Source organism: Adiantum capillus-veneris, chromosome 29, assembly GCF_014529385.1.
Source record: "Adiantum capillus-veneris isolate H3 chromosome 29, ASM1452938v2, whole genome shotgun sequence".
Lineage (NCBI taxonomy): Eukaryota > Viridiplantae > Streptophyta > Polypodiopsida > Polypodiales > Pteridaceae > Adiantum > Adiantum capillus-veneris.
The window spans coordinates 122724506-122740963 of record NC_140959.1 but is presented as its reverse complement, the minus strand read 5'-3'; the positions used below and the strand labels follow the sequence as shown (position 1 = coordinate 122740963).

The 16458-nt window shown below is 43.3% G+C and overlaps 1 protein-coding gene across 2 annotated transcripts in view; it reads right to left on the bottom strand.

Annotated features, from left to right (window-relative positions):
- Positions 1-8970: 8970 nt before the first annotated feature.
- The window catches only part of FOLT1 (folate transporter 1), a 102148-nt gene continuing 94660 nt past the window's right edge, over positions 8971-16458 (bottom strand). For both annotated transcript variants that reach the window (XM_086505935.1, XM_086505936.1), the window contains 5 exons: positions 10416-10523; positions 10271-10342; positions 10158-10178; positions 9296-9363; positions 8971-9215 (listed from right to left, as the gene is read on the bottom strand). In XM_086505935.1, the coding sequence (XP_086362061.1) occupies positions 9101-9215; positions 9296-9363; positions 10158-10178; positions 10271-10342; positions 10416-10523 (384 nt within the window). In that variant the 3' untranslated portion in view covers positions 8971-9100. The remainder of the gene's footprint in view (positions 9216-9295; positions 9364-10157; positions 10179-10270; positions 10343-10415; positions 10524-16458) is intronic.

Sequence of the window (16458 nt, the reverse complement as noted above, 5' to 3'; positions counted from 1 at the left end):
CAATTCAAAGTGACCAGATTTCTCAACAATTCCAGCCTCCGCTATTGTGGCCTTTCTTTGAATTTCTCGACGGGGTTCTGGCTTGTGCAAGTTGTCTATTTATTTGTCTCTAGTCACTTGGATATACCGTTCTACTTCTTGAGCTTCTGCAAGACTTCTGCTATAAGGCAATAGGACTTTCGAGGGTGGTAAATCGGTAGGACCCTTAGCTATTCTAGTAGGTGGAATAACCTTATTTGGCCCTTACTCTTGTGATGTGTACGAGGAGTCTACCTTCCCACCCCTTACTTCTACCTTCCTACCTTCACTAGCGATGGGTTCCAAATGAGTGGTTCTATGAAATGTCTCCATTAAGCAACTAAGCACGCTAGCACTGAGTTGTGGGACCAAGACAGGCATGTTTTGATTTGAATTCTCAGGGTTTGGTGTAGGGTATCCCTCCACAAGGATAAAGAGTTGCTTGCCACTAAGGGTCGGTTTTTACGCTACCATGGGTTCCGACAAAAGGTCTGGAACCTAACGTAGGTAAATAGTTTGTGTTTCTGTAAATTGAAGCACTCACATTTTCTCAGGATTGAGCACCGATTTAGAGTGTAAATACATGTGACTTTGGTGTCTTATAAGTGTTGGCAGGCACCCTAAAATGTTTTCCTTCCTTTTTCTGTGTGATTTATTTCTTTGTTTTGTTTGCGGTTTTCTTGCCTTTTTCCTTTGTTTGATGCTTGCAATGTGGACTAGGACATGCAATAGCTCAAAATGAGCGTATTGTTTGGGAGATCTTGGTGCACTTTACAACACATCATTTGAACAACCAAAGTGCCCGGGGCCCCCAAAACAAGCAATTTCTACTTAATCATGTGGGTAAAATTGCAAATTTAAAGAATGCTTTAAGAGCGGAAGGTCTCTCCTTCATCCCACATGCCCTCTGCACCCTTGGCACAACTAAGCTATATATTTATTTATTTATTTATTTTATTTTTTATATTTATATTTATATATATATTGTCCCTTACTCTTGCTCTTATCAAGAAGAAGCCGATGGAAGATGCTAGTCTCTATATTATATATACTAGTTGGTAGGTGCCGCCATCGGCTCTCTCTCTCTCTCTCTCTCTCTCTCTCTCTCTCTCTCTCTCTCTCTCTCTCTCTCTCTCTCTCTGTGTGTGTGTGTGTGTGTGTGTGTGTGTGTGTGTGTGTGTGTGTGTAGAGAACGTTGTCCGAAGGCACCGAACTAAGGATTTGTTGGCACATGGCCCGATAGGACACTATATATAGTAAACATATATCAAAGCGCGAGACCAAGAGCAGATGGGCCAGGGAGGGGGAGGGACCCTGTATATAGTATACATATGTCAAAGATCGAGACTGGGACCAAATGGGCCCTTTTTTTCAATTCAATTTTTCTTTTTCAAAAAGAATTTCTTTCCTTTCCCTCAGGTGGTCTTGTGTTTGCGTTGTTTTTTAATGGAAAAACATGGCAAGACAATATTAAAGAGTTTGAGACTTTAGCCAATTTGGGAACCCCCGATGTCTTGAAGTTTTCGCCATATGGAAAAATCTCAAATTGTATTTAATGAAAAAACATGATTCAACCTTATCGCTTCAACAATTGTGACTTAACTATGTGGTGTTGCGAGTGAGTTAACAATCACAAGCCGATTGTGTGTTGTGACAATAAATTAAAATGACAGTAAATGAACTTAAGAGATCTAAAATTCCATGTGTTTTATGGTTGACCTCAACAAACGCACAGATTAATCCCGAAGCCCAGATCTGTGCAGGAAGACACCATAATCGACAACAATATATGCACCCTTCCCACCCTTTCCGGTACATAGTGAACAAAACCTCAAACACCAACACAAAGTGCAACTAGAGCTTACCGCACAACAAGTTTCCCAGCAACGGTGCCAAAAATGTATGCTCTAAGTGTAATTATCGGAGCTAGGAAATTTTCCTTGTGTCGTGTGCGAGCCACAGAAGCTGCAAGCACACATCCAGAGTGTTGATAAGCAAAATAGACTACAAAAGGTGTGTCACTCCTCTCTGTTCTACCATGGATGAGGGATCTTCACGCCGCAGAGAAGAACCTCGATCACTTTGCCATTGTCGGTGCCGCTATCAATGCTCTGGCACATACACACACACACACACACACACTCTGTCTCTCACACACACTTCAATGCATACGCACACACACACACACACACACACACACTTTTGTCTTTTGCACGCACTTGGATGCACACACGCAGGTGGAGAAGGAGAGTAGGAGTGGGAGCACTTGCATCAGCACTTCAGAGAATGAGAGAGTTGTAGTTTTATGATGGCTTATATATGGGCCAACCATTTCATACACGAGCATCCACACTTGGGCGACCAGCATTGAACCTTATCTGTTGGAGTTGGTGAACCTTTCATATACAATCGGTGATCAATGATCACCCAATCACCTGCTACCTATATCTGGAATCGACAAATCCGGACCATGACTCGAAATGATGTAGGTCATAAGGTTTACATCCGTTCATGGGTTAACACTCTCATAGGCCTCTCTCTCTCTCTCTCTCTCTCTCTCTCTCTCTCTCTCTGTGTGTGTGTGTGTGTGTGTGTGTGTGTGTGTGTGTGTGTGTGTGAATGATTGAATGCATGTTTGTGTGCATGTGTATGCTTTTGTGTGTTTGTGTGTGTGTGTGTGTGTGGGAGTGTGTGTGAGGGGTGGGGGGGGGGGGGGGGGGGGGGGGGGGGGGGGGGGGGGGGGGGGGGTGGGGGAGAACTTTCTAATATACATCGCTCACAGCTACATGCTCACGCTCAATATTGCCTACTACTACTACTTGCTCACGCGCCAAAGAGAGAGTGAGAATGTGTGTGTGTGTGTTTGGGGGGGGGGGGGGGGGGGGGGGGGGGGGGGGGGGGGGCGCTTATGATTAGAGAGGTTTGTTAGGTTGGTCCTCCAATGGCAAGCTTTTCTATTACACACACACACATATATATATATATATATATATATATATATATATATATATATATATATATATATATATATGTGTGTGTGTGTAATAGAAAAGCTTGCCATTGGAGGACCAACCTAACAAACCTGAGAGAGAGTGTATGTGTGTGTGTGTGTGTGTGTGTGTGTGTTTTCACGAAGCAGAAATGACCCCCCGTGAAATTCTTTTTTACATTTTGCAGGCATCCTATATGCCACACCTAACAATTTGTAGGCATTGCCTATGCAACACCTGCTATTTTAAAGACCGTCACAATTCTTAAAGCTCTTTTCTAGTGCTTGTAATATCAATAGTTGACTTTAAGTTGAAATTAGATGGGAATTGCAATTATTTTACTAATATTGTTGGCATTTGATGTAATCATCAAACTCTTTATCTATGTCAATGGAGATATAAGTTTTTCTTTTTGGCCATATCATGTTTCGCATGAGCTAGTTTTACAAGATTGCAACCACACCCCCACCCCCGCATGTCTCAAGGGTTGAACCACAAGGATCGTGCTCAAAAACCCTCACCTTTATCACTAGGCCAACATCCCTTGACACAATGTAGATATAAGTTATTAATAGACTCCATATAGAGAATAAATGTTCATTTCATCTCTTCTCCTTTCCCCTCCCTCCTCGAGCAACTAATATCCCATCCCCACACTTATGTTGTGAAGGGGATACTATTGGAGGCCGACTCTTAGCTTACACGTTTATCTATGCTAGTCCTTCCTCTACATCAAGCTAGTCCTTCGTAGGACCGGACTCTCATTTTGAGTTTTATTTAAAAGTTCTACTTGGGTGTCTTATTTTTGGCAAGGAGAAACAAAGGGAATTGCTACATTTTGTGTATATTGTTATGATTTGCTTTATGGTAAACTCACTAAACATAGTAGATAGTGATTTCAAGTACAAAAAGGAGTCGCATGATATATACACAAGAAAAAATGTTTAAAAAACATGAAAGGCCTATGAAATAATGGCCAAATAAATCATTTGTCCTAATAAATTAATCATATCCATAGTGTCAAGAAACAAGTGATGAAATCACGAGGCTTGCCATATGGCAATGTGATGTTTTGACGGATGGATTGACAATCTATTCTTCTATTTAAGTCCCTGAAGACAAGTCTTTATCCACAAAAAAAGATGAAACTAACACAAGATAGCTACTTCCATACACTTGCAATTTTTTATCGGGAAAAAGACATGTAATAAATCCCTTAAAATCTTGACAAACCCAACTAGAGAAGTGTGCAATGACTGGTTCTACATCGATTATTTACTAATAGAAAGAGAAAGCAAGCAAAAATTACAATCAAGAAATATTGCAAAAATTGTAAATATGCTGGCAAGAAAACTTCCATCTCGAAGAACACTCTTACCCATCACTACAACCCCCTAACTTATATAAAGTACATTTTGGATTTTCTAGTTGGACTAATAAAGCTAATACTTCAATTTGCTACTAGTCCTCTCTGTCATTCCTAGCACGTGGTGCATCAATTAGGTAGGTGGCCATGGTGATGCCTACCCATGGCTCTTGCCTGATGGTACGCGTGGCTCTTGCCCAACCATGTTTCATGGCTAATATTCGGAAGTGATAAGCACCTCCCCCTGTGGGCCCTCTGCTATGTCCAAAAAAAAAACTTCAATTTGCTTCGTGGTAGAATGAAAGTGGTGACTTGAGTCTGCACTAAAACCAAAATTGTCTCTATAGTAGCATTTTTCTTGCTGTTGGTCACCATTCTGGTGAAGCCACTACCCAAATAGAGAATCAATGTCATAACATGACATAAATTCCAATTCTTGAAGCTAAGATTTCTTTCCTGCAGTAGTAACCTCCAATTGCCACCTCTCAATGTGACGTGTCTCACATCTAATAGCAAAATGTTAGCAACCAACAGTGTATTGCATTGCAGTCGCACAAAGTGGTGAAGGAGAGAAGGGGTCATTGAAGGAGGTGTTGCCGAGGCTGGGTGCACGAGCCTCAGTTATAAGGAGCCTCACTGCATTGTTTGAGCAATTTTGGGTGCTTTGGAGAGAAGTCTTGGAACCAAGAGCGCAGAGGTGAAGGTGGAGGCTTGAGAGTTTGCTTCGTGCAAAGGAGTAATGTAACATAATGGCATGGGAGGGGCTAGAAAGGATAGAGAGGCACAAAGGAGACCGGCATCCGAGACGAGCTGGCAGCTACACTGTGCAAGGAGAATTAGGGCTCTTGGCGCTAGGTTGGGAAAGCAAGCGGGAAGCAGATCGTGAGGCATTCCTTTCCCATCACAAAGTTAAGCAATGAAGTATTTGACACATGGAGCAACATCGCCATGGATCGTATTGTCCATATCATCACCAATTTTCTATAGATCAACCATCCTCATTCAAGCTCCCTACAAAAACTGGAAAAAGGTATCTCTGATATGGAGAAGAATGCTAGAAATGGTGCAAAGCTGATATGCCTTCTTTGCAGATGCAGTTTCTAAAAGCTTGGTACCTCTACATAATTGGGGTTCAAGATAACAAGCATCAGCACAGGCCCATTCAATAAAATGCAGACATGACTGGTTCTACATCGATTATTTACTAATAGAAAGAGAAAGCAAGCAAAAATTACAATCAAGAAATATTGCAAAAATTGTAAATATGCTGGCAAGAAAACTTCCATCTCGAAGAACACTCTTACCCATCACTACAACCCCCTAACTTATATAAAGTACATTTTGGATTTTCTAGTTGGACTAATAAAGCTAATACTTCAATTTGCTACTAGTCCTCTCTGTCATTCCTAGCACGTGGTGCATCAATTAGGTAGGTGGCCATGGTGATGCCTACCCATGGCTCTTGCCTGATGGTACGCGTGGCTCTTGCCCAACCATGTTTCATGGCTAATATTCGGAAGTGATAAGCACCTCCCCCTGTGGGCCCTCTGCTATGTCCAAAAAAAAAACTTCAATTTGCTTCGTGGTAGAATGAAAGTGGTGACTTGAGTCTGCACTAAAACCAAAATTGTCTCTATAGTAGCATTTTTCTTGCTGTTGGTCACCATTCTGGTGAAGCCACTACCCAAATAGAGAATCAATGTCATAACATGACATAAATTCCAATTCTTGAAGCTAAGATTTCTTTCCTGCAGTAGTAACCTCCAATTGCCACCTCTCAATGTGACGTGTCTCACATCTAATAGCAAAATGTTAGCAACCAACAGTGTATTGCATTGCAGTCGCACAAAGTGGTGAAGGAGAGAAGGGGTCATTGAAGGAGGTGTTGCCGAGGCTGGGTGCACGAGCCTCAGTTATAAGGAGCCTCACTGCATTGTTTGAGCAATTTTGGGTGCTTTGGAGAGAAGTCTTGGAACCAAGAGCGCAGAGGTGAAGGTGGAGGCTTGAGAGTTTGCTTCGTGCAAAGGAGTAATGTAACATAATGGCATGGGAGGGGCTAGAAAGGATAGAGAGGCACAAAGGAGACCGGCATCCGAGACGAGCTGGCAGCTACACTGTGCAAGGAGAATTAGGGCTCTTGGCGCTAGGTTGGGAAAGCAAGCGGGAAGCAGATCGTGAGGCATTCCTTTCCCATCACAAAGTTAAGCAATGAAGTATTTGACACATGGAGCAACATCGCCATGGATCGTATTGTCCATATCATCACCAATTTTCTATAGATCAACCATCCTCATTCAAGCTCCCTACAAAAACTGGAAAAAGGTATCTCTGATATGGAGAAGAATGCTAGAAATGGTGCAAAGCTGATATGCCTTCTTTGCAGATGCAGTTTCTAAAAGCTTGGTACCTCTACATAATTGGGGTTCAAGATAACAAGCATCAGCACAGGCCCATTCAATAAAATGCAGACATGAAATTTGCATTAGTCAACCAGTCATCAAAGGCATCAAGCGGTGCAATTAATTCGCAGCGAAAATTTTTAGAAGACAACGCTGACTTTACATAAACATGCACAAAATAATAAATCTTGCAAATATGCCATAGATCAGAAAGCCTATGCTCCTGAGCAACAGGCAGCATGACGGAAAGTGCACGCATGGACTAAAGATCATCGTGATGCACAATCATGTGTCATGCTTTGTCGCCTCATCCAGCGCCCATGTCAAGTTGACATATAAGGTGATATAGCTAGTGCACTCATTTTGACACTTGCTGCGGTGTGTTCCCTGTAGACACTGTGCATCATGGCTGGGAAAGCTAAGCCTACAGACCTGCAAGAAAATCCAAAGAGACTAAACCCATGCAGAGGAATGCGGACCTGTGTTTTGACAATGTTTTAGATAAGCAAAGAAGTTTAATTTTCTTTTTCTTAAACAATTGCACAGAGATCCGCATTACCTATAATCTCAATTGATGTCTCGAGATCTTCCTTGTTACTAGTATGGGAGCACTCTTTGCACATTTGTTGCTTAGCCTCCCTTTCTTGTTCTCCTTCATAATCTTTGTCAGTCACTCTTTCTACTAAGGTATTGCCTATATCCCAATCTCTGCAATCCCTGATAGAGTACTTGCAGGAACGGCCTCCACAGGCCTCCACAGGCATGGTGTGGGTGATTAGACTGATCACCGTCACGGCCTCAGGCGTTCACGATCATCTGTATCAAACCTAATACATTCGCCATCACCAGATTGTGCCTCTTACTCCTGCTACGATCATTCTTACTCATTAAAGATTGCAATCCCAGCGCATAGGAAGACGTGGCATGCATTTCACTGCACCGGGGTAACCGCTGCTGCCGTGAAAAAGCTGTGGCAAGCTGGCAGATGGTCAGGGTGTGGTGGGAGAGCAGCGAGAAGGCTAGTACGCATGTGTCACCACTGCCAGCTTCAAACACGAGGCTTGGTCACACACTGGTGACCTGCTAGAGCATTCAACAATTTTCACTCCCTCTTGCTCTGTTGCAATCACTTCCTCGTGCAAGCAACCACCACGATAAAAATTTGGGAAGGCATCAAAACACAGAGATTGAGGCAAGAGGAAGCCTGATGCTGCACTACCTTGTTGAAAACCCTAGAGAAAGAAAGTGAGAATCAGAACCAGAAACGGCAGGAGCAAGACAATTTCTTCCTTGAAACTCTACCCTCCACTAAACCCCTTGGCATGTCCAGTCACTGTCCACCGCAACTTTTGCACCTACCCACCACTTGCCGATTCATGAGCATTCCATTCAAAAACCCATCACTTTCACTCATGGACAACCAAAAAATAAATAAACCGTATTTTTAGCCGAGAAAAAAGAGGAGCTATCTCGATGGTCTTTGCCCTTAGGGCATGCCAAAAATGAGGAGAAGAGAGAGCTAACAAAAAGAGAAATGAGATGTAAAAAGATACACACATTGCACCCATGCTCTTTGCACAGAGAGTACAATGACTTTACTCTCCAATCTCTTAGGGCTTTTCATCTCTACACTATCACTCTTCCCTTTACAATTTAGACGTTTTGAAACGCCTTTTATTTTTCAACAACTGTGGTGACCTACCTCATGCAAGTTCTTAGTAGGAGGGAACTCCCATTTTGTGTTGAACTTGGAAATTTCTACTCGGGCTTTTTCTTTTTTGGCAAGAAAAAACAAAGTAAATACCAGTGTTTTGTGTACCTTGCTATGATTCACTTTATTGTAAATTCACAAAATATAGTAGATAATCGATTTGCAGTACAAAAAGTAGCTGCATAGATATATACACAGGCAACGAACTTTCGGAAACAAAAAAGGCAGTGAAATACTAGCCAGATATTTACAAGCTAACAATGAATGCAAACAATGACAAAGTCATGCTGGATTAAGTGATACACATATGATGTGCCTAGCACACGGTGAAGGCAGGCTAGAAAGGAAGAAGAGAATTGGGCAAGGTCCGTATTCACTTCATTTCTAGTGGGGATGTAGCCATTGCAAGTGGACCCCTAGGTGGTGCATATAAATAGGATCCACAAGATGAACTTTACGTAAAACCACGCATGTGATCGACGTACCTTGTAGAAGAAGAAAAACTACCCTTTATGTTACAAATGAATAATATTGGCCACCACCTTCTCTATTTGTCAAGGGGGAGACATCAACCCCAGAAACCATGCAAAATTGGGGAAAGCCAAGTTACCTCTTTCTACTTAAGTGCTTTCAAAACTGTCTCATAGACTAAAAATGTTATAGATGAGGCAGGTACATTTTTCAAAAAGTTAGGAACAATGCCTTTGTAAAGTCCAGTCACCCCTTCATATCTGCACAACAACACACACTTCAGCTATAACTTGAAATCCCAACAAGCTAATACGGCAAAAAAATGTTATGTGGATATTACTTCAAAATTTCTGTAAAAGTGCGCCCAATGCCCGAGTATTTTGCCCGTCCATCAATGTTGGGTCTTTGCTGCAAAACCATCAACAAGATAACAAGTTTTCTTGCAAATGCACGGAAAACGGTCACCTTCAAGGATAAACTACCCTCCTGAACATGCTGATGTGGTCAAATTTGGCTTCTAACTCCCCTTATAGGCTCAGCCAATTTCTTTTCAATCCACTTCTCCTTTCAGATGATAGCATCACCCATGAATGCATAGATGCTCGAGTAAAGCATTGAAGGAGCCCCTAATTACTAACTTGGGATGGTGCAGTCTTGCACCCAAGGGCAACCATGAGAAGTGGCTGCACAGGAATATCTAAGGCTCAATTAGGCAATACGAGGCACATTGAAACCAAACCTCATAAATAGCGTTGGTGCTTTTAACTATGGTCTTCCAGCCATACAAAGCAGCTCTGCATACTCTTATGAGTTAATATTATGCGATGTAACTGTTGCTTCAAACGCACTCCTATAATAATGAATCATTAACCTTGATCCTTTGATAATATGTGGACTCTCCAAGTTTGACATTACACTCTTAAGAAAGTATCTTATAAGCTCGTCAAGGACACAAGACGTCCAACTCATCCTATCAAACGCTTAATATGCTGCTCATAGCTTCAATAAGACAAGGCATCCCTAACCACTGTCTAGTGGTCTTGAAATTGTGTCAAAAAATTGGTCTTTAATTTGTTCTGGGACTATCATTAGAGCACCTATTATGGGATGCAATCATATAAATAATCAAAGGATCTGAATGCCAGAAGTGGCCAACAATTGTACAACCGTATGCCACTCGTTAGGCAAATGTGGGAAAATACCTGAATCCGAGCTCGAATCACCTAAACACACAACAAACTTCTACTTCAGATCACCAAACATAAGATCAGGAAACCCACCTGGCCTTAAGGAATGATTAGATTTGACTGCAAACCTGATATGGATAGGTGGCAAGTGTAGCAAACACCTTCGATACCCCGCCCAAAATTGCAAAATCCATAGGCCTCTGTCAAATACAGACTAAAATTGAATAATACAAGGTCAAGTTTTTCCTTTTTTGCCCCAAACAAAAGGCATACCAAGCAAGCGTCTCCATCCTTGCCATCTGAGCAACGAGAAGAGCGAAGCTCGATTGCCAACTTTCGACCTTCTTCATAGGCCATAAATTGTAGCGATCCATGAGTAACCTTCAAAAAAGCACACCATCCAAAGTCAGTTTCAGATGCTGTTGGTGAATGAGTTTTAAGTTGAGCATGCAAAATGAAAGCATCCATGTACCAAAGAAGTTTTTGCACACACACATGACCACTTGTGAAACACACACACACAATCCCCTGAGAATACATCAGCACAAAGTTCAGAGTGTTGATTTTTTGTGACTGTATGTTACAGGCTTGAACACTCCAAGCGAGAAATCAATAGCAACACAAGAACAGAAACTGCAAATTCACTAAACTTAAATAGGGAGAGAGGAGAGTCACCACGGCACAACGGAGTTCCGAGCCAAGATGCATTGGCCTCAAAGACTGGCACCCCTTTTCGGTATTTCTTTATTATTGCTCTTCGCAAAGTACAACTCCCGAGGGTCCAACTCTCTTCAACACTCTGCGTCCGGATGCTCTATAGGAAGAGTGGCCCTTTGGGTTCTTCAGACTTACAGGGATACCCAAAAGCACTTCACTCAAAAGCACTAAACCCCAAAACAATCTGTGTTCAAAAGCTAGCGCCAAAAATTCTTATAACTGCCAAAATCTACCAGCATAAATTGCAAAAATCCGTACAATAGTCACGTTGCATGTCAAAGCAAATCGCGGAAATCTACAGTCAACCTTCATGCTTTTGAGTTTTAGGGTTTTAGGTCCCTCAGCAGGTGTTCCATAAGTTAGGTAGGGTTAGGTTTATTTAAAAACCCTAACCCCTTCAGTTTAGGAACCTAGGCCACACTTGCTCGGTTCAATTTTTCGGGTTCCAATTACTCTTGTCCAACCGGCCATTTCTCTTCCAGTTGGGCACGCCATGTCATCACTTTGTGACATTTCCCCCCTCTTGAAAGAATTGTAATCGCCCTCGATTACGCTTGCAAAACAGTCAAAGGACAGAAACTTTCTTCAATAGACACTGACTCTATGTACCCATGCACCAGACTCCACCAGTCCAGCACTTCTACAAAGACATCAGTCACTGATCAATCACATTTTTGTCGAGGGTCTCAGATACAAATCATGATCATTGTAACCTATTAAGGTATCACATATAGACCGCGCTGACCGTTTCACCACGTATGTCTTGATCTACTAAATCTTGTTACTATCAGATTCATAACCTTTCTTTACTTAGTAAACCTAAAGTGCTTATTTCAAACAAGGCCAAGAGATTGAGCCGCTTGGCTCTTTCCCAACCATCGAATATTAATTGATGCAACGGAAGAGAACTCATCGCCTGCGTTGACTTTGGACGGCATCTTTTCTCATCGCCTGCGTTCGCTTCTCACAGCTCTCTAGCGTCGCGTTTTCGGCATGCAAAAGCGCGATGATGGGCTAATAGCTTTAGGGGACTTTGTCCTACATTTCGAAGGTCTGCACAAGCAAAGGTGGTACGGTCGGAGCTAAGGGGATTGGATAGAGCATTGAGACAAGCTTAAATTCCATTCCGGAGGGCTTCTTATAGTGCTTCCTACTTGCATATTGGTTTATTGGACCCTCGGCCATTACAACTCGCTTTTTCTTGGGCATGAAATCCATAGTTAGATAGACGCATCAACTTTCCAAACATGGCTCACTACAGATGACAAAGTTACATAGAACCTTAATTACCTCAAGGATAAAGTTTCCAAGGTTCAAGCATGCGGCCACTAAAATTTGAGAAAAACCTGTCCCAAAACCAAGAAGAGTGATGTCTTTATTGTGTAGTTCCACAACCTTTCACAGAGCGAATGAACCTAATAGAGTGGATCGAAACCACAAGGATTGTGATAGAAGGGATCACAGAGAGCGTGATCATTATTGGAATCGATACAATGGATATGTTGGTGATGATGTCGATGATGAACACAAGGACCCAAGCAAGAGGGATCGAGATTACAGAAACCCTAACTCTTCAAAACAGTATCAACCGTAGGAACTTGAGTTGTTCAATATACCAATGTAGGGTTTTACGTGTCATGGATCATGGTTGTTTTTGTAGCTTGCGGGCTTTGTGATTGAAATGAAATGATCGCGCATGTGTCACAAATTGCGACATGTATGATTGCTAATGTAGAAGATGTTGTGAAGAGATCGTATAAAGACGTTCATGATTGGGAAGAAATGTCATGTGTGCCATGGTACACATTATGAACATTCACAACAAGCTACATGCAATAATGTTTTCAGCCCAAGTTTTTTTCTTTCTGAGAAAAAGATCCTTCGATTAGTTAATGAAACTCCCCATAGGGCTACAACCACCTCTACTAGAGAGGGCTACAACAATCATAAGGGGAGACTCTCCCAATGAAAAAATAGCATATGCTAAAGATGGGAGGAGAGAAAAGTGTAGCGCGGATAGTGTGTCAAGCTCTCTACCGTGGGTGCTCCTCAGTGCAATGTGTGACATCTCACTCAAAACAAAATGAAAACAAACGAAACAATAGATAACAGCTGACCAACACAGAGACACAGTAGCAGACCAGAACATATGAACTCAACTATCTCAAAGAACCGATACAGAATCTGGCGTGGCAGCACACTCAGCTCCAGCCCAAAACTCACGGGTACAATGGGGGTGTCAAGGCTCAGATGTGCAGGGATGGTGCAGACGTGTTGTGTGTATAGACTCGTTACTCTAGACGACGACGCTGGACCATATATGAAGAAGATGATAATCATGACCCCACAGCTACTACTCACATGTACAACCATAAAGAGCCACCAACGGCTTATAAATGTCAGCCATCTAAGTCTATCCCCAAACTAAGTGGTGGTGGTGACCTGGCCACGATGACCACCATCAGTATCCCTGCCACGTGTCATTGCCCAGCCCAAAGAGTCCGTCCAGTGTGAACCAGACCAGACCAACTGTACTAACTGTGTGTCTTGTGAAAGTGACGTTGTAGCCTACTACAGGTTGCCAGCCACAAAACCGCTCACCGTCTCGGTGAGAGGAATATTGAAAAATTGTGAAAGAAAACCACTAGGTACTGCATATGTAAAATGGTGAGCTCCTGAATCTGTCATCCAAGAGATAGAGTTGTGGCCACTGTTGCACCCAAAGTATCAGACTCTAGAGGTGGAGCCATCAAATCGATGGAAAAACTCTGGACTCTATGAGTTCTCTCCACAAACCGGCTCTCAACGAAAGGAGCAGCCACCTGCTGCTCGGCGGATGGGAGTACCTGGCCTGAAGTGTATTGAGGCCGCCAACTCGCACACCCATGTCGATGTGCGCCTACAAAGCCGTCACAAGGAGCCGTCTGTGAGGATGACACATGTAGTAAGGAGCCAAAGGTGCCAGGCTACTGAAATCCCTGAGGGTAGTAGTCAAACTGCTGACGTGATGAAGCACCTTCCCCAAACAGTCGATGACTGTACTCTCCATATCCCATGGACGTCTGTACTAATCTAGCGGGACGAACCCACCCATATTTCATGGTAGCTTGAGGTTGCTGCTGAAACCCCACGTCCCCTTGGACTAGCATGTCCAGGGGGTCTAGGGTGAGCCAGAAGGGTGGGTAGGGGACGAGGTTGAGCGGCAGGGGGACGGGAGAGAGGGGGTTTTCAGAAGAGGTGATGGACGGATAGGGGGCAAGGGAGCACAGTGTGCGAGAGAGAGAAAGGAGAAGGGGGGAGAGAGAGAGAGAGAGAGAGAGAGAGAGAGAGAGAGAGAGAGAGAGAGAACAGTTGTATTGTGTTGTCACAATAGGAAAATTGTACATGCTTCTCCTTTCAACTAGAATGTGGCGATCAGAATAGTTAGAGCAAACACGCACAATTAGAGCAAACTTGTGTGTGTGTGAGAGAGAGGGGGAAGTGGAATCAATGAAAGGAGGAGAGCATCAAGAGGGAAGCATGTTGAAAGAGAGTTACAAAAGAGATCGCACAAGAAAGGCAAAGAAATAGATGTGTGTGCGTGAGAGAGCGCACGATAAGAGAGAGAGGGGGAGGGAGATGCAGCAGAGTAGGTTTTAACGTCTGAGAAACAATACCAAAAAAAATCAAAGATCTATCCGACAAGAGTTGAACCTCGGACATTGAACAAATCCACAAGGACAGAAAGGCAGTAGAAACAGAGCAGTAAAGACACAGAGATACAGATACATAGGGATACAGATAGACACAAAGACAAAAACAGGAAGATGACAAACCAATCCATGAGTGAATTCAAATAAGAACAAGCTGGATCATAGTGGAACTCCAAAAACTTAATTATATCAATGAGATGAGAGAAAAATGGATGCACGTAGTAAAACAAGGAGAATTTAAAAGATAACATTGATTACAACTGAGATGAGAACTGTCATGAGGAAGACTTGAGAAGAGGGAAAAATGGAAAGCCGGAGAGAGCTGAGGAGGGGACAGTCATACGGTTGATGGTGGGAGGGATAATATCACCAGATTTCTACAGAGTCAAGGCGAGTGATAGCACCTGATTCTAGATCCATTTACCAGTGGCAATGGAACACCTTCCAGACTGACTAACTAGACAGCCCCCTGTGGCAAAATCTCTTGTACCATGAATGGCCCTTGCCAAGCTGGGACCAACTTCTTAGGTTTTTTTAAATATTTAGCCTGATAGAGTAGCACCAGTGTTCCTTGTTTATTTTCGGCTTTCTGAGATGGCTGCCACGCTTTGCGACGAAGTTGCTCGGCTTGCAGAGCATGTGAAGCTAACATCCTACTTTCTTCTAACTTCGAGAGACGAGAGAGGTTTGCAGAAGCAGTCCCCACTGTGACGCGAACGCTTCCCAATCTTGTTGAGCCTGAGTTGAACTCATATGGTGCAAGTGCTTCTAGACCGAAAGCTAGCTGGAATGGGGTGTGGTTAGTGGTTGCTTTGAAGGAGGTGCGATAAGCCCAGACTGTGCCGAGGATAGCTTGAGCCCAAGAAGTTGGATGCAGGTGACAAGCTTTCCTGAGAAGTGCAATTAGCACTTTGTTAGTGCTCTCGGCTTGCCCACTTGCTTTGAGATAGTAAGAGCAAGATTTGCGATGAAAAATCTTGTAGTTCGTGAGGAGTGTGAAGATCAGGTCATTGACGAAATGAGTACCTCGATCATTGGTGATTTCTAGAGGGCACCCAAACCTACAAAACATATTTTCATACAAAAATTTTGCGATAGTGGCGGTTGTACAATCGATGGTAGCCACGACCTCGGCCACTTTGTTGCATAATCCGTCACTCCAAGGAGATACTTACGATTGCCGGGTTGAGCAGGTGGAGCAATTGCACCAACAAAGTCCAAGCCCCATCGCTCAAAGGGCAACCACGCCATAGATACCTGCAGAGAGCGATTGGATTGCTTGCTAGGCTTGGGCGCACGTCACTGACAGACGTCACAAATCTTGACATGAGCAATAGCATCTCTGAATAGATAGGGGCCACCATAAGCGTGTCTGTAAGATTTTTTGCGCGATGATGTGACCAGGGTAATGGCCACCTGTAGGACCACTGTGTGCATCTTCCAGAATGTGGTCTACTTCATGAGAGGAGACGCACCTGCGCAGCACACCATCTGCCCCAGATTTGTAGAGCTGTCCGCCAATCAAAGAGAAGGGTCTAGACATCAGCAAGAGTCTTCTTTTTTGCAAGGGAGAAGCATTCTCACGATATAGGCCAGTAGAGAGCAGATGTAACACATCTCCATACCATTCCGGGGTCGTGTCGACCTTAAAGAGATGACTATCCGGAAAGTCATCATCAACCCTAGTATCGGCCTCACCTGTGTGTCTCTGGCACGGCTTGAATGGAGACCACATAGCAAGACATAGAGTGGGTAACCTCCAACCAGTCCAACAGGATTTCTTCTTGTCCATCCGGTGGAGTAGGCTCGTTCAGTTGGGGAGTTGACTCCATTGATAGAGAACTATCATTCACCACCGGATCCATTCCCCCTTCAAGGCGAATAGGTTTCATTGGATAGCTCAGGCT